The sequence below is a fragment of the Podarcis muralis genome, chromosome 2 (genome assembly GCF_964188315.1).
Source record: "Podarcis muralis chromosome 2, rPodMur119.hap1.1, whole genome shotgun sequence".
Lineage (NCBI taxonomy): Eukaryota > Metazoa > Chordata > Lepidosauria > Squamata > Lacertidae > Podarcis > Podarcis muralis.
This window is the reverse complement of record NC_135656.1, coordinates 108,942,503-108,964,774: the sequence shown is the minus strand read 5'-3', so window position 1 is coordinate 108,964,774 and position 22,272 is coordinate 108,942,503. Positions and strand designations below refer to the sequence as shown.

The window sequence follows — 22,272 nt, the reverse complement described above, 5'->3', positions numbered from 1 at the left end:
TCTTTTAAGATATGCCAATGGCGTTTCACTATTCTCTCAATGTCTTTCGTTATGTGATTAAATTCTAAGGAAGAATGAATTCTCTTAGGGTTGTCATGAATGTCAGTCCGGGTTTTTAAAAGTGTGGATCTATCCTTAGTTTTAGTTCTCTGTATTATCAAGCATTTATATCTATATTATATAGAAATATTAACAGCTGAGGAAGCCCTTGGGGGTGAAACAAGGAAATATCCAGAAACCTTGTTCTGCCCAACCCAGCTGCCTGCGCCAGCCTGCCTGTGTCTTCTACCTATGCTAGCCAACCTCATCAGCTGTATTCTCCGTGACATTCCAGCGACCTTTCCTTAACCACATTCAAAGACTGTGTAATATATGAACTCAAACAATAATGTATTAAGAAAGGAAGAAATATATCTCCATTGGATTTAATTAAATAGGTTACATACCTTGCTTAAGGATTGTACATGGTGTACATCTTGGACTTGATTAGGAAGTAGCCAGTAAAGAAATTTGTTACAAACATTACCATTCAACCTGTTACGTTCTTTAGTTAAGGATCGTGTGTAAAATAGGAGCTCGTTCACTCTCTAGCTTAGGGCTGCCATATTTCAAAAAGCAAAAACCCAGACAGAAAATTTGTTGAGCTTTTTTGGGGCAAAGTTGTTGTGCCAAAGGAAAATCACCCAAAACAACACTGCCAACACAGGTTGTCATACGTCCGGATTTCCCCAGACATTTCAATGATTTTTGCCCGGACGCTGCTTCCACGACATCCGATTGCTGGCTATGCCTGGGAAAATCTGTACGTATGGCAACCCTACTGTAGCTTTCTGCATCTGGCCCCTCCTTCTGCTATCGCTTGCTACAGTGAGCTCCAAGGGACTTCCTCTGTGGCTGCTGGCATGCAATGAATGCCTCATTCTAGGAGTGAGAGGGGCTGGCGAGGAGGAGTTTGGATTTGATATCCTGCTTTATCACTACCCTAAAGAGTCTCAAAGTGGCTAACAACCTCCTTTCCCTTCCTCCCCCACAACAAACACTCTGAGGTGAGTGAGGCTGAGAGACTTCACAGAAGTGTGACTAGCCTAAGGCATGTGGAGGAGCAGGGAAGTGAACCCAGTTCACCAGATTACGACTCCACCGCTCTTAACCACTACACCACACTGGCTCTCAGAGGGGCTCTGTGGGAGAACTGCAGGGTCTACCTCCCCTCTGTCATCGCTGTTGGCACCTGCATCCAAACTGGAGAAACCTCATCGCCTTGCTCTGTGCCTGGGGGGGGCACCTGCCTGCTTCCATCTCTTCGCTATCCTTCAAGCTCCCTGCTTCTAGCACATTTCAGCTCGTCCCATCCTCTGAGGTGTGGCCGGTGTCCCACCACCAGTCTCTAGGCTTGAAGTCCTCTTCCTCATCCAACTAACCCCCCTCAGTTGAGCAGGGAGAGCCAGTGACAGGAAGCAGTTCAGACTCCGAAGGTGAAGCGGAGGAGAGGGGGGTCAAGAGGCTGCTGCTATGGATTCCAAAGACCTCTCCCTTTCCTGCCCCCTGGTCCCCAAGAGTGTGTAAGGGCAGAACAGAGGTCAGAGGTGAGCAAACGCAATTTTGAGACAGCTTATGAAACACCCGGGAGAGGAGGATCTTTAGAAAGGATGGAATGCTCTACACAGCAAGACCGTCTGGGAAGTGTTGCTAGGAGTGCTTTGAAATGGTTCCATGCAGAAGTGTTCATTGTGAGAAATCATCTTGGAATAACAAAAACACATGGATTTCATCAAATTGAAAATAAAAATACAGTGGTACCTTGCTTCTCAAACTTAATCGGTTCCGGAAGTCTGTTCCAAACCAGTTTTCTCTGTTTTGTAGTTTTACGTCTTAATATTGGTATTTAAATTGTTTTGTCATTTATTTACTGTAAGCTGTCCACAGAACTTTATGTTAGGGGGTGACAAATTAGGCAAGGGATTATATTAGCATTAGGATTTAGCACAGGTGGCCTGCTGACTTCATTCTAAGGAAAGGCTACCAAAGGTGGATTTGGGAATGTAATTAAATGGGAACAGGTTGGATATGTGATGAGACACTCAGCATAAACTGGTGCCTAAGAAAGAGATTTGAAAGATTCCAATCTGGACTTTCGTCACTGGAACAAAATGTCCCTATTAAGTGGTGACATTCAGGACTTCATTCTGCAGTCATGATCTATTGTTTCCGGAGGCGATGAGGGAAAAGTATGCTGGATTTCAAACTGCTCCGGTCTAACAAAATTCTTGTTTGGTGTTACTTGCTGATTCTATGTCTCGTTTAATGTTTCATTAGTTTATTTTACATTCAATATAAGAATGTATATGAGTGAGACATGAATGGCAGAAAGGTGGTGAATGCCAACATCTGGACTATTGGAACTTGTCTGTGTATGTGTGTGTTCTCTATTTCCAGTAAATATTTGTTAGTTTGCATTTCTTAGTGCAGAAAGCATTGACCTGATGTGTAGAGATCTCTCCTATTCTAAATAATTCAAGAGGGTTCTGGAAGCTTCTGGAAGCTTCTCTGTGTGAAAGAAGCTTCATGATGTTTGGGTTATACCTTCAGAGAAGCTGAGTACAGCTGGCTTAAACTGGTTTTGTTATCTCTTCTCTCAAGGTCATGCTAAGTATAAAAGCAGGGCCAGAAGGAGCCTGGGTTTCACTTTCTCTTTCTGTCTCTCTTCCTTCTAGTGTGGTGTTCTTTATACAGTGTTACGGTTTAGTCTTATTATATGTTATTGTAAGTTTAGGTTAAGTCTGCTGCAACAGGACTTCTTATAGACAGTGCCAATCCTGAATGTATTGGATTTGTGACCATTATGCTCACATGCCTCTGGAAATTGCCTCTGGTCTACTTTTGGGGAATCCTGCAACGTATTTAAGCTTTTACTCTGCTAACTATACACATTGGAATCTAAAGGTAAAGGTAAAAGGACCCCTGACCATTAAGTCCAGTCATGGACGACTCTGGGGTTGCGGTGCTCATCTCGCTTTAGTGGCCAAGGGAGCCAGCGTTTGTCCACAGACAGCTTCTGGGTCATGTGGTCAGCAGGACTAAGCTGCTTCTGGCAAAACCAGAGCAGCACACGGAAACACTGTTTACCTTCCCGCCAAGTATCTACTTGCACTTTGACGTGCTTTCTAACTGCTAGGTTGGCAGGAGCTGGGACCGAGCAATGGGAGCTTATCCTGTTGCGGGGATTCAAATACAATGACAATATTGGCAATCACCTTTTGCTGAGTGTCAGCATTCACATCTTCAACATTAATCTGAAGGAAGCAACAGTGACCATTTCAACATATCACCACCCCAACTCTCTTTCGCCCTGCTCTTCTTCCTGCAGGTGCCAAGGTGGCTGACCGCAAGCCACACAATACAATCAGCATTAAATAATAGTTAAAAAGTCAACACACAATGCAACATTAATGGCATAGTCCAGCTGGCAGGGTTGCAGACAGATACATTTCTTCAAGGAAATGGCACACAGCTCAGCAACACTTCCCAGACGGTCTTGCTGTGTAGAGCATTCCATCCTTTGGAGGGGAAGTGGGGATCGCTGCCCCGCATTCACACTTTAATTTTGAGTAATCCATTAGCCTAAGGGTAAAGCAGTTGTTGAGGGACACAGGTGGTGCTGTGGGTTAAACCACAGAGCCTAGGACTTGCTGATCAGAAGGTCGGCGGTTCGAATCCCCGCGACGGGGTGAGCTCCCGTTGCTCGGTCCCTGCTCCTGCCAACCTAGCAGTTTGAAAGCACGTCAAAGTGCAAGTAGATCAATAGGTACCGCTCTGGCAGGAAGGTAAATGGCATTTCCGTGCGCTGCTCTGGTTCGCCAGAAGCGGCTTAGTCATGCTGGCCACATGACCCGGAAGCTGTACACCGGCTCCCTCAGCCAATAAAGCGAGATGAGTGCCACAACCCCAGAGTCGGTCACGACTGGACCTAATGGTCACGGATCCCTTTACTGTTGTTGAGCTCTAGGCCTCATTGGGCTGTGAACTAGCTCTCTCCTAGTGGTACAAGCTATGGGTTGTGTCCATAAGAACGAAAAAGAGCGTGCTGGATCAGGCCAATGGCCAATCCTAGATGGGATTCATCATCCTGTTCTCACAGTGGCCAACCAGATGCCTGTCGGAGACTCGAAAGCAGGAGCTGAATGCAACAGTGCTCTCCGCACTTGTGATTCCAGCAACTGGCATTCAAAAGCAAATGCAACACAGTACAGGCAGAGTTAGAATCACAGAACTGTATAGTTAGAAGGGACCACAATAGTCATCTAGCCCAACCCCTTGCAATGTGGGGATCTTTTGTCCAATATGGGGCTCAAACCCACAACCCCGAGTTTTAAGAGAGTCTCATGCTCTACCAACTGAGCTGCATGAGATCCTGCTAGCCTAGCACAATGGGACTCTGTGTTCTCTAAGAACAAAATCCCAAATTTTCACAGGGTTGGGTTTTTTTACTGGTGTTCTTCCCAATGTTCCAGCACATCACTTCCCAAAATTCCCGCAGAGTGATTTTTCTTGATCCCTAATATCTAGGTGGATGAGTGCGTCAGTTTCCTGTTACATCCGCCTTTTTCGAATGAGTGGACAGTAGGGTTTTGGCTTTTTCCTTACGAAAACACATGGAAAAGGATCCTGTTGTGCAAAATGTATGTCAGCAAACCAATCTTGTGATGACAGCCTGAACTGGTTAGCTGGATGTGAGGAGTCACTTTGTTCAGAAGTATTTAAGCAGCAGAAACCTGCAGGAACCCAGAAGACCTGAAACTACCACCATCACGTCTGAGAGCCAGCTGCCCGTCTCCTTTCTTCTTGCCAGCCATGGGCCTGTCCAAGATGTCATTTGTGCCTCTTTTGAGAAATGTGCTCATATGTTTTGCTCTGTGCTTTCAAGGAACAGGTAAGACTTTTTCTTTCTGTTGCTGTGGTTAATCCATGTTAGTTACATTTGTTCCAGAGGTAGTTTGCTGGGTAAAGGTAAAGGTAAAGGGACCCCTGACCATTAGGTCCAGTCGTGGCTGACTCTGGGGTTGCAGCGCTCATCTCGCTTTATTGGCCAAGGGAGCCGGCGTACAGCTTCCGGGTCATGTGGCCAGCATGACTAAGCCGCTTCTGGTGAACCAGAGCAGCACAAGGAAACGCCATTTACCTTCCCACCAGAGCGGTACCAATTTATCTACTTGCACTTTGACATGCTTTTGAACTGCTAGGTGGGCAGGAGCAGGGACCGAGCAATGGGAGCTCACCCCGTCACAGGGATTCGAACCGCCGACCTTCTGATCGGCAAGCCCTAGGCTCTGTGGTTTAGACCACAGCGCCACCCGCGTCCCAGGTAGTTTGCTGGGTATATAGGACAAAATAACAAAGCCTCATATTGGTAAATGATCAAAAAGGGCTGGTTCAATTCAGTATTATTATTTTTTGTCCTCCGTGCTACCTGTTCTGACCTACCTGAAGCCTGCAGATTCGTGGGCAAATGTGACACATAAACAATGCTATTGTCTTATTGTTTATTATTACATTTCCATCCTACCTTTTCTCCAAGGAACTCAGGGAGATGTGCATGGTTTCCCCATCTTCCCCTCTAGCCTCACACGGCCCAGTGACAATCATAGAATCATAGAGTTGGAAGAGACCACAAGGGCCATCGAGTCCAACCCCCTGCCAAGCAGGAAACACCATCAGAGCACTCCTGACATATGGTTGTCAAGCCTCTGCTTAAAGACCTCCAAAGACGGAGACTCCAGCTCCTAGGAGCTCCAGCCAGCTCCTAGGTGCCAAGGTCCCTTCGCCCCCCACAAAAAATATTTGAAGGGCTGGCCACTCCCAAAGTTGATGGGTGTTGCCATTCAAATAGCATGCATCTGCCACATCATGCTAATGATTGTGCAGGGTGGGGCTCACCTGCCACCCCCCCCCATTATTTTATTAAGGTTGGCACCCCTACCCTGTGATAAGGATAAGAAACTACAGGCAGTTTGAGAAAGCTAAGAGGTGCACCCAAAATCTAGCTTCCTTGAAGGCAGAACTACATGTTGCTTTCTAGACATCAACCAGGTGTTTCCAAACTTGAATTTGCTGCTATTTCTAGGGGAGAAATTTGCTGCTATTTCTAGGGGTGGCATAGAGTTGCTTAGTTCTAGCTGTGCCTGCTGTTTCTATCCTGAAGGCCATTCTACTCCCCTCTCCATGGGGAGTAGAGGGTGCCCCATTTTAGATTGTTTTGGGGACAGGATGCTTAAAGATAGAGATTGTGTTCACCTATACAGAGCAAAGGAAATCCAACAAACCAAATGACAGGGGTCATTCATATGGCCAGTCCAGGAAGCATCGCCCACATTCTCAATTCAGAGATATTTGCCCACTGTAACATCATTGTATAGCTAACTCTGATTGGCTAATAATAATAATAATAATAATTTATTATTTCTACCCCGCCCAACTGGCTGCGTTCCCCAGCCATTCTGGGCAGCTTCCAACAAAAGATTAAAAATCCATTAAAACATCAGTCATTAAAAACTTCCCTAAACAAGGCTGCCTTCAGATGTCTTCTAAATGTAAGAGAGTTGTTTATTTCTTTGACATCTGATGGGAGGGTGTTCCACAGGGTGGGCGCCACTACCGAGATGGCCCTCTGCCTGGTTCCCTGTAACTTCACTTCTCACAGTGAGGGAACTGCCAGAAGGCCCTCGGAGCTGGACCTCAGTGTCCGGGTTGGATGATGGAGGTGGAGACGCTCCATACTGGGCTGAGGCCATTTAGGACTTTAAAGGTCAGCACCAACACTTTGAATTGTGCTCGGAAACGTACTGGGAGCCAATGTGGGTCTTTCAAGACAGGTGTTATGTGGTCTCGGCGGCTGCTCCCAGTCACCAGTCTAGCTGCCGCATTCTGAATTAGTTGTAGCTACATAGCTGAGACATTGTCATATTCACTATGTGACCCTTGACTGGTTCCGAGCATTCCAAGAAGGAGGAAAAAGCCTTCGCCAGAAGGTGGATAACATACAAAATGCGAGAGAATCGTGAACAAACAGCAACGACAAGAGATGAAAACGTCTGACCATTAAGAGAGTTTTGGGGAAATTGGCTTCCCAAATCCTAGGTTTTTTGCTCAAAAACCAATCCTACAAACCTCCCTACTATTCATGGAACCAGGGGCAGCCTACATTTTAACAGAGGCTGAAGCATCCCATCAAGGGTCCTTCATACTAGCTTGTGAAACACTGCCTCTGGGATCCTTATATAGCCATCCGAAGCATGGTGTTAAAATTTCTGCCAAAAGATTTAGCAATAGTTAATCTCTGGATGACAGGAGCTGGGTGTTCATGACAAGAGGCGGCTCTGCCTGTGATTTGTTATGGTTGCTTCTTGTTCTGCGCTTTTTGGCCGTTGTTTTTTGTTGTTCCTCATGAACCACCCTAGAGCAGAAAGGCAGTGCAGAAAAGTGTTAACTAACTAAACAAACCAACTACCCAACTTCATGCTTAGTCAGTCATACACTGTAAACGAGCCCAACTAGTATTTTGGCTTGCTGGCCAGTGTTCAGTTCAGTCCTAATGCCAGTCAGCGAGTGATGATTTAAAATTTGCTGACGCCCAGGAATCAAAAAGTATAAAGAATATGGGCACAAGGGGTTGGCTCTGTTAAACTACTTGGGCAGGGGACCACCTGAATACCAAATTAATCTCTTAAAATGAAGTGTGGGCAATTTATGTTTCCAAAATCAGATTGGTTCAGGAAAGTATTTTGGGAAAATAGCTTGGCTTATTTCCATTGCCAATTGAAATAAATTCTCCTGTTGGCCAATCAGGTTGTGGATTCACTTCCAGCTGGAGCTGGATTGGGTGGCCCCTGCAGACCAATCATACTGCTGTATTGTTCTAGGACCAATCAGACTGCTGCATTTTGGATCCTATTGTTCTAGGACCAGTCAGACTGCTGCATTTTGGATCCTATTCAAGTCAGTACATAAAACCAATCCAAATCAATTTGGGATGGAGCTTGATCCTTACTCTCTTGGACCTTGAAACCCAATCACAGTTCAGTTATCTTGCAACCTTTATTCTTAAGATTTTGATAAAACTGAATGACAAAGACCCAAAGCCATTGAGCAGCTTGATTATCTCGGATCTAAGCTTCTGCTGTAGAAGTAACTAGAAACTTACTTCAGCTGTTGCAGACTCTGAAGTCTGACAGCCTAATACTCACCATTTTTACTGAAAATGTTCCAATCCCATCCTTCAGGACAGGAATGGAGAACTTGTGGTGCCCCGGATGTTGCTGGACTACAACTCCCATCATCCCAGACCGTTGGCCGTGTTGGGGGTTGATGGGAACTGGAGTCCATCAACACATGGAAGCCCTCAGATCCCCTGTCCTTGCTTTCAGATAATCTGCTTGCTGGTTCAACAGGCTCAACCTGGGATGGCCTACCTCCAGAATGCCACTCTAGGTTTTTATGGCATACCAAGGCTTGAGGAGAAGGTAACTTCTGCGACATGAGACTTCCTGAGAAGCAGAACATGAGACAGAACATGTGTTCTTGTCCGCGAGGTAGAGAGGCTGACCTGTAGCAAAGCAGAGATGTCTCTGGTACAGTTCTGAATGAAGGCCCAATCATTTCTCTATAAAGAATTGGGATTTATGTGTGGTTGTGACTTGAACTAGGCGAGAGGGTGCTTGACCTGGTTCACCAACATTTTTTGTTCTCTTTTCTCAACAGCTGCCCAGCTGTTAGGAGGAGGAGGTGACTCCCTCAGCATAGGAGGGGAAAACGGAGCTCCGGGTGGCTCTCTCAACTTAGGGGACGGATCCGCTGGTGGCTCCCTCAACTTAGGAGGAGGAGGGGACGGAGGCCTTGGTGGCCTCCTCTCAGGAAATGGAGGCCTTGGTGGTCTCCTCTCAGGAGGGGGAGGGGGAACAACCCCACCCCCTACGACAACGACAACGACGCCATCAACAACCACGACGACGGGTAAGATTCTATCTCTTTCAGAAAACATATGAAACAGCTGGGCCATGAGATGCTAGCTTTGTTTGTTTGTTTGTTTTGTTCTGGAGTAAAGCATTACAGTATTTACCACCCTCTGTAGCACTGCCCTCCGGTGGCCATTTTTTGCCTCAGAAACTTTATGCTGCGTGATGATGTAGTGTTGTTTTGAGGGTGGTTTGTGAGGGGTGGGGGGTGGGGATGGCAGCCACCAATGGCTCGTAGCTTCCATTTTTCTCTGTCACTGCTTTCCTCTGTGTTTTTCTTTCTTTCTTTGCCACTGCTATGAAATATGGCGGGAGATATTTTCTGCCACAGCCCCACCTTTTGCCTCCCCACTCTACTACCCCACATTTAAGCAAAAGCTGTGCCTTTTCTCTTATACAGTGGTACCTCGGGTTACATACGCTTCAGGTTACATACTCCGCTAACCCAGAAATAGTGCTTCAGGTTAAGAACTTTGTTTCAGGATGAGAACAGAAATCGTGCTCTGGCGGTGTGGCAGCAGGGGGAGGCCCCCATTAGCTAAAGTGGTGCTTCAGGTTAAGAACAGTTTCTGGTTAAGTACGGACCTCCAGAATGAATTAAGTACTTAACCCGAGGTACCACTGTAATACAACCTGGAGATGGGTCAGCTGTAGAGAGCTGGTCACACTGGTAACGTTTCACCACGTAAAGTCGTTTTATGTTTTCCTCTTGTGAGATGAAATGACATTCCACAGCATTCATGTCTGTCCCTGCTTTTGCTTTCTGCCAACAAAAGCCACCACCACCACCACGACTCCGACCACCACCACGACGACTCCGACCACCACCACCACGACTCCGACAACTACCACTACTGGTAAGATTGATTCCAATGTAACTCATAGACAGCCATCCTGGTAGAGTGATTAGAAAGTTACTTTTATTTTATTTTTTTATTTATTACACCGCCCTTCATCGAGAGACCGCAAGGCAGTTCACAGAATAAATGCAACGTAAACCACAAGTAAATAATTAAACCGAGACAGCAAAACAATAAGCCCCCTCCCCACCACAGATACAATTAGAAGGCTGTGGGATATTAACCAGCCTGCTTGAAAAGGAATTCGAACTGTGGCCTCCTAATAGACTATATATATATACGTGTGCACACAAATTGTACACCACCCTTCATCTGAAGATCTCAGGGGTGTTAAAAATATAAAGTAAAAACACAAAAGATACAATAAAAGCAAGAGCAAAACAAACACACCAGGGCTGGATTTAGGTCTGATGAGGCCCTAAGCTACTGAAGATAATGGGGCCCTTTATATGCCCAGCTGTCCTTTGTCAACAACGAATTGTCGCTGTTTTTGGTTTTGAATCTATGCTATATGGTCATTTATGGACCTAACAGGCATCTAAAGCCATTTGCACGTGTTGCCATGCAACCAGTCCATGCAGAATGTAGGCACCCTCTATATAGAAATGAGCAAACCAGTGATATTTTAGGGAGCAGGCGAGCTGGCAGGGCCCATTACTAGCATCATAGGAGCCTACACAACACAATACAATGTTGCTGTATGTAGGTTTTATTTTATTTGTTTTTTATCTTATATTTTGGAAATGTACATCTGAGTTTTTTCCACTTTAATTTTTTTTGGGGGCCCCCAAAGAGTGGGGCCCTAAGCTATAGCTTGTTTAGCTTATATGTAAATCTGGCACTGCCCCCAACACATTTAAAAGGACATTGGATGTCAATCAGCTGAAAGCCTAGTTGAAGAGGAACATTTTGTCTGGCGCCTAAAGATATATAATGAAGGTGCCAGGCGAACCTCCCTGGGGAGAGCATTGCACAAATGGGGAGCCACTGCAGAGAAGGCCCATCTCATGTTGCCACCCTCCAGACCTCTCGTGGAGGAGGCAGATGAAGGGCCTCAGATGATGAACCAAGAGTCCGGGTTGGTTTATATGGGGAGTGGTAGTCCTTGAGGTAAGAAGCGGTCCCTGAAATTGGACTACAACCCAGAGTAGGGTCAGCAATAGCAAGCTAGTCACTTTGACAACATTTCACCAAGTAAAGTCCTTTTTCATTCTCCGCTTGCAAGCTGAAATGACATTCTGCAGCATTCATGCATGTCCCCGCCCCTTGTTTTCTGCCAACAGAAACCACCACCACAACTCCGACCACCACCAGCACCACCCATGGTAAGAATGATTGCAGTGTAACTCAGAGAGAGCCAGCCTTGGAGAGTGATTAGAGAGTGGGATGGTGGCTGCAGAGATTCCGGTTCAAATCCCCACTTGGCCATGAAGGCCCACTGGGCTTCACCTTGGGCTGGCCAGCCTACCACGCAGGGTTGGGATACGATGAAGGGCAGAAAACGATGCATGCTACTTTGAGATCTTTGGCAGCTGAAATATACTCGGAGTCGAGAGTGGATTTCATGCTCTTTATTCAGCTCATAGCGGTGAGGAGAAATGAATGGTTCCCCAAAGTGTCTGCTTTATATACATTATTTACACAATGGACTGCACGTGATTGGCTAATTCCGGGATTCTCCTGTAGGCCAATCAGGTTGCGGACTCACTTCCACCTGGAGCTGGATTGGGTGGCTCCTGCAGACCAATCATACTGCTGCATTGTTCTAGGACCAATCAGACTGCTGCATTCTGAATCCTATTGTTCTAGGACCAATCAGACTGCTGCATTTTGGATCCTATTCAACTTAGTACATAACAGCAGTGGAATCCTTCATCAGCAGTGCTGGGAGAGAGGCAATGATTGCTAATTCCACCTTCATCCCCCCCCCCACCCCATAGCTCCACACCACCTCTCAGGCTTTCTCAAAGGGTCCCTCAAACCCTCTAGAGCAGATTTTAGGGATGCGGTCATTGAATAGTCGTTTAGAATCTAAAGTTTGCTTAGCCTTAGGAGCAACCCTTCCCTTGCCCGGTGATCGGACGCTGAGAAATGGGTTATGCTGCAAATCAGTAGGCTGGAGAATAATAAGGGTGTTGGCTTCGATTTGTTCTCCTTCTAGCTTTCCTTTGTCCTACAGAACCTACAACCGCTTCAGATCATGTATCGCTTGCGCCCTGGGCCCTTTCCCTGATTGTTCTGGGCTGTATTGGTGCAGGCATGGCAATCGTTGGAACAGCTTTAACAGTAAGTATGTGAATGGGGGTTTTTTAAGGTTGTCACTGCACTGATCACCATGGGGGGGGGGGAGTGGATTAGGGGAGGAGAAGGAGGAGAAGGAGACAAATCTGCTCCTGGGGGTGAGAAAATGAGACTATGGGAACTTTCCCTTCAGAGGTCCTGTGCTCACTTATCTGATCCTCGGTGTATGTGTGAGTCATCTTGAGGGAGGTATGTCAGATGCATCACAATGGAAAACATACATGGACATTCCCACAATTCCCATGTTTCTGCCCCTTGCAAGGAGCATTTCCTGAATTCATTTCTTTGAAGGATTTTTTAAAATCCCTGTTCTTCAACCCCAAATGTCCCTCTGAATGGCTCACAATGATCCAGTAACGAGCCCCTGCCCTCAGGCTCGCAAATCTAAAATATATGACCTAAAAGGAAAAGTAGCTGGGAGGAAGGAGGAAGGAGGAAGGAAGCAAAGTTGGGCACTTATTCTTAATGACAAGGTCCTTTTGTTGGCCAACAGTTCACTGAAAGGGGGAGCTGAAAGTTTCATGTTTCTCAGCTGGGGAAAGGATTGTAAACAGTGGTGTCAAAAAGAAACAGAAGGGAAAGCCGTTCAGTTTTCCCTTGGAGAAATTATGACGAACCCTTCCCCGAATTCCAGTTGAGTGCTGTCCCAACCAAGTTTCAATCTAGAAATCATTCCGAAAGTACAGAACAGCAGAATAGTGGGTGGAATTCAGCTGTAGCAGGCCCTGTTGCTATCCCCTAAGCAGGCATAGAGAGCAGGAAAAAAATCAACACAATTGTGTATTCCTCCTCCCTGTCTCCAGGGGGAGCCATTTCCAAAAAAATATAGTAAGACAAAAGGGAGGTGAGCAGAGGGATTGGGATGACATTAGATTTAGTTTGCATTTGAAGGTGAATCTTTCTGATCCACACTTCCTGAAATAAGTCATGAACTGAAACCCAACCCTCCTTCAAAATCCGCACTTCTATGAATGCTGCAATGTCGTTCTTCAGTAATGTAATGAATATAAAAATGCATATACTAGGGTAAAATGAGCGTTAGAATGCACACATTCGTGAAAATAGCATACAAAAATGCATTATATTAAGGGAAATTGCTTTGCAAAAATGTGCATAGGAGGCAAAATTGTATGCAAAAAATGCAGGTGAATTTTCATGAGGTTTTTTTTTAAAAAAAATCACAAACTGACATGGACATATGGAGAAATGAATGAAAGAGGTGGGAAAACAAGAAACTGAAACTGACAGATTTGGCTGTCGCTAGGTGAACATAACTTAATGTACTAACTCCTTTTTCATTTTTCTAAGGTCTGCTACTGTCTGAAAATGAGAAGATCTCAACAGCAGAACACATGTGGGTCAGGAGGAAGCTATGTTCCACATGCTATGCCGTGCGGGAAATTTTGAGAAGCCACGCAATGGAGATGGTATAATCAGATGGGAATGTGCCAAGTAACCGACCTGCTCGGTTGCTGCTGCTTGAATTAACATATACTCAGGACCTTCTGCTTCCTACACTTTGCAGGGCTCAGATTATTAATATTTTGGAATAAGGACCATGCATTTCCTGACAACCAGGCCAGGACATCTTAACCCTTGCTGGACATCTGCTGTGGTTCTGTCTCCAGAGTCTGGTGTGCAGACTGCCTCTTAAGGTTCTATTCTTAGCTAATATCCATTCATATAACTTGACGTGGTGTGGAGAACCTTTGTCCCTCTGGATGTTGTGGAACTACAACTCCCATCAGCCCCAGCAAGCATGGCCAATGTCCAGGGATGATGGAAATTGTAGCTCAGAAACATCTGGAGGGACCACAACTTGTCTAACCCTTACTATTGCCTTACTACTGTATACCACTGGCCCTTGCCAAGGCAAGGGAACAAACCTTTAATAAATATGCAACCAAGAGAATAGCAAGCGTCCTGTAGGGACCCGGTTTACTAAAACTACAGTACAATAAGACAGACTTGCCAATGTGGTTTCACATCTCTCCCTGATAGCTTGCTAGGAGTCCAGAATGATTGCTTGATGTTTCTTTAGTGGGAACTGATGACAAGAGATTTTCACCTGATAGCTGGGAATCTCTCTCCAGCCATTGGAATGTAATACTCAACAGATTGTGGGATGGTGACTCCTTCCAGCAGGTGTGTGAAGAACACAATCTGTATGTAGCATGCAATTTGGCTTTAGAAAGAACCAGAGAGGAAGAGAAAGAGAATTTTGGAGCTGCAAGTTGGCTGAAGGTGAATCACCTTGGATGCAGTGAGTCTTTCCAGGATTCTGATGCAAGCTAGTGGATTTGCTGCACGCTATACTAGTGCTTATTTGCTTCTGCTGTGCTATTATTTGTATATTTGTAAATAAACAGATATTACAAACGCATCATAATATTTCAGTGCTCTTTCATCCAAAGGAAAATAAATTCTGTTGTACGACCTCCGGAGTCCTCATTATTTGTTGGAAGCGCAGAGCCCTTAACAATATGAAATGCAAGAATTTTTTTTTAATTTTTTTTTTGCAGGAAACATTTATCAATGTATGGTAAACAATATCTGATGGTAAAAAGTTCGCACAAGTAGGATGAAACAGATATATACAGGATACCCTTAGAGAAGAGGAATCAATATGCCATTGAATAAAGCAAATGGAAGATCTGCAAAGTCAGGCACAAGACAGAGAGAGAGAGAGAGAGAGAGAGAGAGAGAGAGAGAGAGAGAGAGAGAGATAGGTAGACCAAACAATGTGCTGAAACACCTAAGGCAGATTGCGCCACCTAGCCACCAAACTCAGATCAGAACCAAAGGAACTTCCAGATTCCTCTCTCTCCTCCTCTGTTGCTTTATAGCTCTGTTGTGGTCACAAGCCAAGCTGGTATGCAGCAGCTATAGTTGGGCACTGGAAGGAATATTAAATAAAAATAAAAAATACAGTGCGATATCTTCTACTCTTCTGAACTAGTCATCTCTTTAAGCTCTTTGGTATGATATTCATTCCCTCTCTCCTGGCTATGATATGTCTGCCATTGTTTGATCTTGGCATGGCTACCTTATTACTAATTGCCCTTGAGGAAGCACACCAAAACCTGTATTCATCAAGAAAGGCCACAGAGCGAAACCAAATCTGATCGGTATTTAGACAAAACCCTGAGGTTGAAAATGCATCGTGGAATGTTGGTGTGTGTTCATGCTTCAAATTCCATCCCCAAATCCTCAAGACTGGTTACTCAAATGCATAAGGAAACCTGGCAAAACTTATATTGACTGAGTCTTGAAAAACAATAGTACACAAATGGATTTGTAACCATTTAAAACAGACATTGTAACATTTAAAAAGACATTGGATGTCAAAGGCCTGACTGAACAGGAACATTTAAAGAGTTTGTGCATAATATGATTATATATATATATATATATAAAATAATAATAAATATAGTAAAGGTAAAGGTACCCCTGACCGTTAGGTCCAGTCGCAGACGACTCTGGGGTTGCGTGCTCATCTTGCTCTATAGGCCAAGGGAGCTGGCGTTTGTCCGCAGACAGCTTCCGGGTCATGTGGCCAGCATGACTAAGCCACTTCTGGTGAGCCAGAGCAGCGCACGGAAACGCCATTTACCTTCCCGCTGGAGCGGTACCTATTTATCTACTTGCACTTTGACGTGCTTTCAAACTACTAGGTTGGCAGGAGCTGGGACCGAACAACAGGAGCTCACCCCGTTGTGGGGATTCGAACCACTGACCTTCTGATCAGCAAGCCCTAGACTCTGTGGTTTAGACTACAGCACCACCCACGTCCCAAAAGACTATCCTGCACATCACATTTTTAGTTTGACTGATAGTTTCTACAAAAGTTTCCATAAACACAGTTTATACACATGTATAAATAACATAAGAAGAGTCCTGCAGGATCAGGCCAACGGTCCATCGAACTCCAGTATCTTGTTCCCACTGGCCAAACAGATGCCTATGGGAAGTTGACAAGCAGGATCTGAGCATAAGAGCACTCTCCCCTGATGTTTCGGGATGGGATTAAAGCACATGGCAATTCCGATTGCAACATTATAGCCTCGTGCAACAAACGCACTTATCCAAAGGACAAGACTTTTTGCAAATAAAGAACTGGGTGGGAAGATGCAATGGGAAACGCGAGATGCGTCATCTAACCTCTCCACCAATCAGAAGGGAAGTTCCTTAAATAGTCGACGCCGACTAATCTCCCTGCGAACAAATCAGGATGGATTTGCTCAATAAGCAGGCCATCTGGAAGCAGCCTACAAGCAGTGCCGGCCCTATCATTAGGCAGAGGGAGTGGCTGGCTTTCATTGGGACTACAGGGCACAAGGAGGAAAGGTCCACAAGGGAGGAGAGGTGTTCCTTCCCCGTCCATAATTTCAAAGAAAAAGCGGCTTCCTGTGAGGCTCACCAGCCAGCATTATCCTCAATCCTATAATTAGGAAACGGGTGATTTTGTTGGAAATGACTAGTTTCCGGCACTGACCTAGAAACATGCTAAACTGCCTGATCCCTAACCAGGAGTGGTTTGCAGGGTGGAGCAGGATGTGATGGCATTTCTTAGCTGGCTTCTCAATGCAGAGGCAGCAGGGAGGTCAGCAAGTGCCGCCCTCACTCTGTCCCAGCAGGCCGCTACTGCTAGTCAGAGCACTGGCCCATCTACCTTGGTTCTGTCTACACTGACTGGCAGCTGCTCTCCTAAGTTTCAGGCAGGGAGGCTTTTCCCAACCCTTCCTGGAGAAACCAGGGATTGAACCTGGGATATATTCCTAACCTGAAAGAGCCAGAGGTCTCTGCTCAGTGGGGCTCATTGCCAGGCCAGTGCTTTTTCGTTTGCAGCCTTAATAATCTGAAGGGTCATATTTGTTTATTTACAAGTCAGCTCTACAGCTTCATGTACCGGTTTTCAAGACAACCGACAATCTAATAAGCAAGAAAAATTGTGTGTGTTTGTATACATACACCCCGTATTTTTTGCTCCATAAAACTCACCTGACCATAAGACACACCTAGTTTTTAGAGGAGGAAAACAAGAAAAAAAAATATTCTGAACGAAACAGTGGATGTATGATTGTTGTGGTTCATGCTGTGGCCACATACATGATATGTGATTTGACGGTGAGTTTGGGGTAGCCCAGTGCAAAAATCCTGAGAATCCATGTGGATCCGTGCTTTCTAACCACATTTTTGCACCATTGCGGCCCCACAAAACAGTGGATGCATGATTTTTTGGGTGCAGGCTGTAGCCATGGACATGCTATGTGATCTGACGGTGAATTTGGGGTGACCCAATGCAAAATTCCTGAGGAATCTATGTGCTTTTACCTCCCCCCTCCCAGGCAGCCTCCTTTATCGCTAGCGTCCATTATCTCCCTCCTGATCGCTTGCCGATCAGCTGCTCAGCGGCTTTGTTTCAACACCCCCTTCCCTCTTTCTTTAAAAAAAGCACGGTCTCCTTTTTGCCCCTGGGCAATTCGACTGCAGGGACCACGCATTTGCTCCATAAGACGCACAGACATTTCCCTTACTTTTTACAAGGGGAAAAAGTGTGTCTTATGGAGCGAAAAATACGGTATATCCTTAAGAAATAAAATAGACACAAACTTTGCAGGTAAAACAAAACAAAACACTTGTCAAGTTGTAACATTAGATTAAGAACACGGGTCTATAATTCTGTGAACAGCTACATGTGAGGAATCTCCTCCGAACACAGTAAGGACTTTACTTCTGAAGCCACATTCACAAAATGCATTTAAAGCTACAATTCCCAGAGTTCCCTGTGAAGATGGATTGATTCTTAAACCATCCTGGTAACTGTAGCTCTGTGAAGGGTCTCCTAACAACTCTCAGCACCCAGGAAAAGAACCCCTGCAGCTCACAGAATTCCTTGGGGGGGACCATGACTGTTTAAAGAGGTATCACAGTACTTTCAATGCATGGTGTGAATGTGGCCTGATTAAGTGAATGTAGAATTGGATTATCAACGGCATAAGGGTCTTTTTAGCAATGAACAATGGAGCCACTCATCATATTGTATCTATTGGACCTGATTTTGGCTGAAGCAAAAACCTTGAAATTTGGTCATCCAGATGGGTTGTCATACGTCTGGATTTTCCTGAACATATCTGGAATACTGCAGTCAGCAGCAGTGTCCAGGCGGAAATCAGGAAAATGTCCAGGAAAATCCGAATGTATGGCAGCCCATGGCAGCATTTTTTGTGTGTGATTTTGCCAAAAAGTTCAACAACTTTGGGCAAAACTAGAAAAAAAGCTCAGCTGTTTCAAATATGGCAACTCTATAAAACAGCCCCGTTTTATCTAATCCAAATGGCATCTCGCCTGATACCAGATCTTTTTTTTCTGGAGGTGGGATGGAGTGAACTTGGGAGGTTCTCCGTACAAGGTGTGTGCTCTGCCACTCAATTATGGTCCCTCCCCTAAAACACCAGGTGATGCCTCAAGAGCTAGAAGATGAGTGGTCAGAGTGCTTCATTGTTTTGCATTTAGCCCTTCCAATGAACAGCAGAGTTCCTCTTCTACAGCCAACTACAGCTTCAGTGGTTCATTGGATCTGGGCAGTGCCTCCCGCTCCCTTGCACCATGGCCCCGATCCAAATCTCCTTATACACCCCATTGGCTGCTTTGTCCCTGTTCACATGGCAAGCATAACCACAGTTTACTGTTACAAAGACGAGCTGGCATAAGCCTCAGGCTCACACCCTGGCTTCACCATAATTAAGAAGTAATCCGAAGCTTCCACTTCCATTTTAGGTTAACCCACAGTTTAGCAGGGCATCTGAACCATAAACCCAAAACTGTTATGATTAGTAAAATAGGATATTCTCATCCACTACGGTTACTGCTCACCACAGTTAAGACTAACCACAGTTTGCCCTGGTTAAGACATCACAACAGGCTGCAGTTAGGAATCCCTTCTCTTTGAATGTTTCTGAACATGGAATCTCACCCACTAGCTACTTAAGCTTTTGGAAATTGGCCTTCTTAAAGTCCAGAGTGTGTGTCCAACTACATTCAGCTTTCCCTTGTATCATGAAACCCGGAGAACATGATCACTTCTTCCCAAGTCTCAAAGCACTTCTACTTCACCAATCAGTTCCTCCATATTGGTGAGGACTAGGTCCAAAATAGATGATCCCCTTGTTGGTTCTTCCATCTTCTGTTAAATGAAATTGTCAGCGAGGCAATGGATGAATTTGTTGGACCTTACATTCTTCATAGAGTTTGAGGTCCAACAGATATCGGGGAAGTTGAAGTCTCGCAGGACTACTATATCTCTCCTTTTTGAATGTTTGGCAATCTGTTCTGCACCATCCAAGTCTTCGTTAGAAACAATAATGTCCGATATGGCCTCTCTCTCGCGCGCATTAAATTGGAGTCACTGTCAAAAACATATCACTGGGGTGTGTGCTTTTAACCGCAACAGTCAGAGCGAGTAAAGTGCTCGTTTCAAAACACAGGAAGGTTAAAAGCGACATCTGCCTCACACCCAGCCGTGATTTCAGAGTTCCTAAAATGTCACCTGCTTAAAGTAGCCCAAACCAGCAAAATCACCGTTGTCCCAAGCTCTGTCTGGCCACCTAAGTTACAAAAATAATCTGGGCAATTAACTAATTATGTGCCTCAAAATTATATGATACACGCTCGCTCTGTTTGAATTCTCCAAGGCTGTAAGCTGTCATCTCCCTCCACAATAGGAATGAGATGGGAGTGTGTTTCAATTGCCAGGATCCTCCCCTCCTTCCTCCTTTGAATGCATAATAGGTCTGCTGCAGATTTTCAGGGGGGAAATGAGGCTGAAGACGGAACTGGTGAGAACCATCCCTGATTTCACTAGGGAGACCATTCCATGAGCCGAGTTTCACTCAATATAACTTAGAACCCAGCCCCTGCTCTGCATTTTAGCATGGTCAGAGCTATAAACTTGCATTGTGTTGGTGCTGACCTTTAAACGGCCTCAGTCCAGTATACCTGAAGAAGCGTCTCTACCCCCATCGTTCTGCCCGGACACTGAGGTCCAGTGCCGAGGGCCTTCTGGTGGTTCCCTCGCTGTGAGAAGCCAAGTTACAGGGAACCAGGCAGAGGGCCTTCTCGGTAGTGGCACCTGCCCTGTGGAACGCCTTCCCACCAGATGTCAAAGAGAAGAACAACTACCAGACTTTTAGAAGACATCTGAAGGCAGCCCTGTTCAGGGAAGCTTTTAATGTTTAACAGACTACTGTATTTTAATACTTTGTTGGAAGCCGCCCAGAGTGGCTGGGGAAACCCAGCCAGATGGGAGGGGGTATAAATAACAAATTGTTGTTGTTGTTGCTAATATTGAGCTAAAGGAGGAGGAGGAATCATGCCTCTGATCCACTGCTGATGTGCGCTGCAATGCTCAAGTGAGCTGCACTGCTGTAAGGGACTGGGCAGAAGAGGAATGGTGGAGACCACCTCCCCAGCCTGACCCTTCCAGAGAAGAGGAAGACAGTTCAGAATTACAACAGGGATTGGAGGGAGATCACAGCTCAGAGGCAGATGAGGGGGAAAGCTGGGAAATAATGGGAGAAGAGAAGGAGGCAGAGCTGAAGCAGCTGGCTGACATGCTTATCACTAGAAAGCATTCCAGACCCACCATCTCCCAGAAGCCAGCGAGCCTTGAAAGTAGGAGAGCAAAGAACTCGGAGACAGAAGGCCCTAAGCAGCAACCACAAAGGGTGTGTGTGTGCTGTTGACGAATGAGGAAGCGGGAGAGAAGGGGGGGTGGAGATTTACTCGGGACAACGCCATTATTCCAACAGCCTGCGTTCCCAAGCCTTTCACTGTAAAGATTGAATAAAAAGCAGGTGGTAAGGACTTTTCCTTGTCTTATCCTTTCCTGGCAACCTGCCGTGGGGGTTGGTTCCTCTGCCGCCTGACAACTGGTTACAAATATGCACATGGCTCCCCCCCCCCGAAGAATCTGCAATTCCCAGAGTTCTTTGGGAAGGGGGATTGGTTGTTGAACCACTCTGAGAACTGTAGGTTCCCCTAACAACTCTCATCACCTTTAACAAACTACAGTTCCCAGGATTCTTTGGGTGGGTGGGGGGAGCCATGACTGTTCAAAGTGGCATGATCCTGCTTTAAATGCATACTACAGATAGCTCCATGGGGCAGTATCATTCATCACCTCAGGGCAGCAGGCTAGCTAAGGGGGTGCAGAGAAGCCTGCCTGGTACACAGTGCTGCACTCCAGCAGAGAGGAATGGCTGGAGTGTGTGGGCTCCGAAGAAACAGCTGGGGTGGTGGTGGCTGCTCCCCCAGCACCTGCTGCCTGAGAAAGTTGCCTCACTTTGCCTAATGATAGGGCCGGCCCAGATGAATTAGGCTGCAGTTACTAGCCCTCGGCTTTGCTTCATGCATTATGCCTCTCGTCCTGCCACTTTGACAGACACCAAAGAGCTCCCTGAAATACAGGTATGTTGCTTTTCCTCCCAAACGCAAAGTGCTAGGTGCTATGACATATAGGTGAATCGCATGGGCAGGTGGTGTCAGGGACTCCCCTCCCCCACGAGTGCAGGGGATGAGTTAGACTCAGAGACTGAACTAGGGATCGACTCTGCAGATGAGAACTGCCTGTCAGAATCCAGAGAGGGCAGTTCGACCCCCCTTTTTGGAGAAGACTCTATTAGCTCTCAAGGAGAGGAAGAGTCGGAAGGCAGCCAGAGTGTTGCTAGGCAATCAGCAGAGAAGCAGAGGTCTGAGTCTGGGTTGAGTGATGAGGAGAAGGGAGGTCAGCCTCTCAGTCCCCGATTCAGACGATTGGATAAAATCAGAAAGCAACAGAAGGGCAAGAGAGGGAAGGCGGGAGCCTGGCGTCCTTCCTGTTGTGGGAGGGGCGAAATTTCAGACTGACCAACAAACGTAAATGTGAGCAAGCGAGAAGCAGGGCTCTGGATCTTTTTGTAAATAAACATACATAAAACTGCCAAAGAGTCAATTACTTCTTAATGGGGCTTGCTTGTCTGCCAGAGATCATTACAGGTAGATCGGAGGCAGAGGCAGTGGGCAGCCTGCACTGCAAAGTGGGGTAGCGCTTCCTGTTTAGCCTC

The 22,272-nt window shown here is 45.9% G+C and overlaps 1 protein-coding gene across 1 annotated transcript; it reads left to right on the top strand.

Annotated features, from left to right (window-relative positions):
- The first annotated feature begins 9,232 nt into the window (after window positions 1-9,232).
- Window positions 9,233-14,499, top strand: LOC114592785 (uncharacterized). The gene is made up of 4 exons (XM_077923484.1): window positions 9,233-9,865; window positions 11,152-11,193; window positions 12,048-12,154; window positions 13,478-14,499. Exons 1-4 carry the CDS (start codon window positions 9,730-9,732, stop codon window positions 13,574-13,576), a joined length of 384 nt encoding a protein of 127 aa, XP_077779610.1. The 5' UTR covers window positions 9,233-9,729; the 3' UTR covers window positions 13,577-14,499.
- Window positions 14,500-22,272: the final 7,773 nt, after the last annotated feature.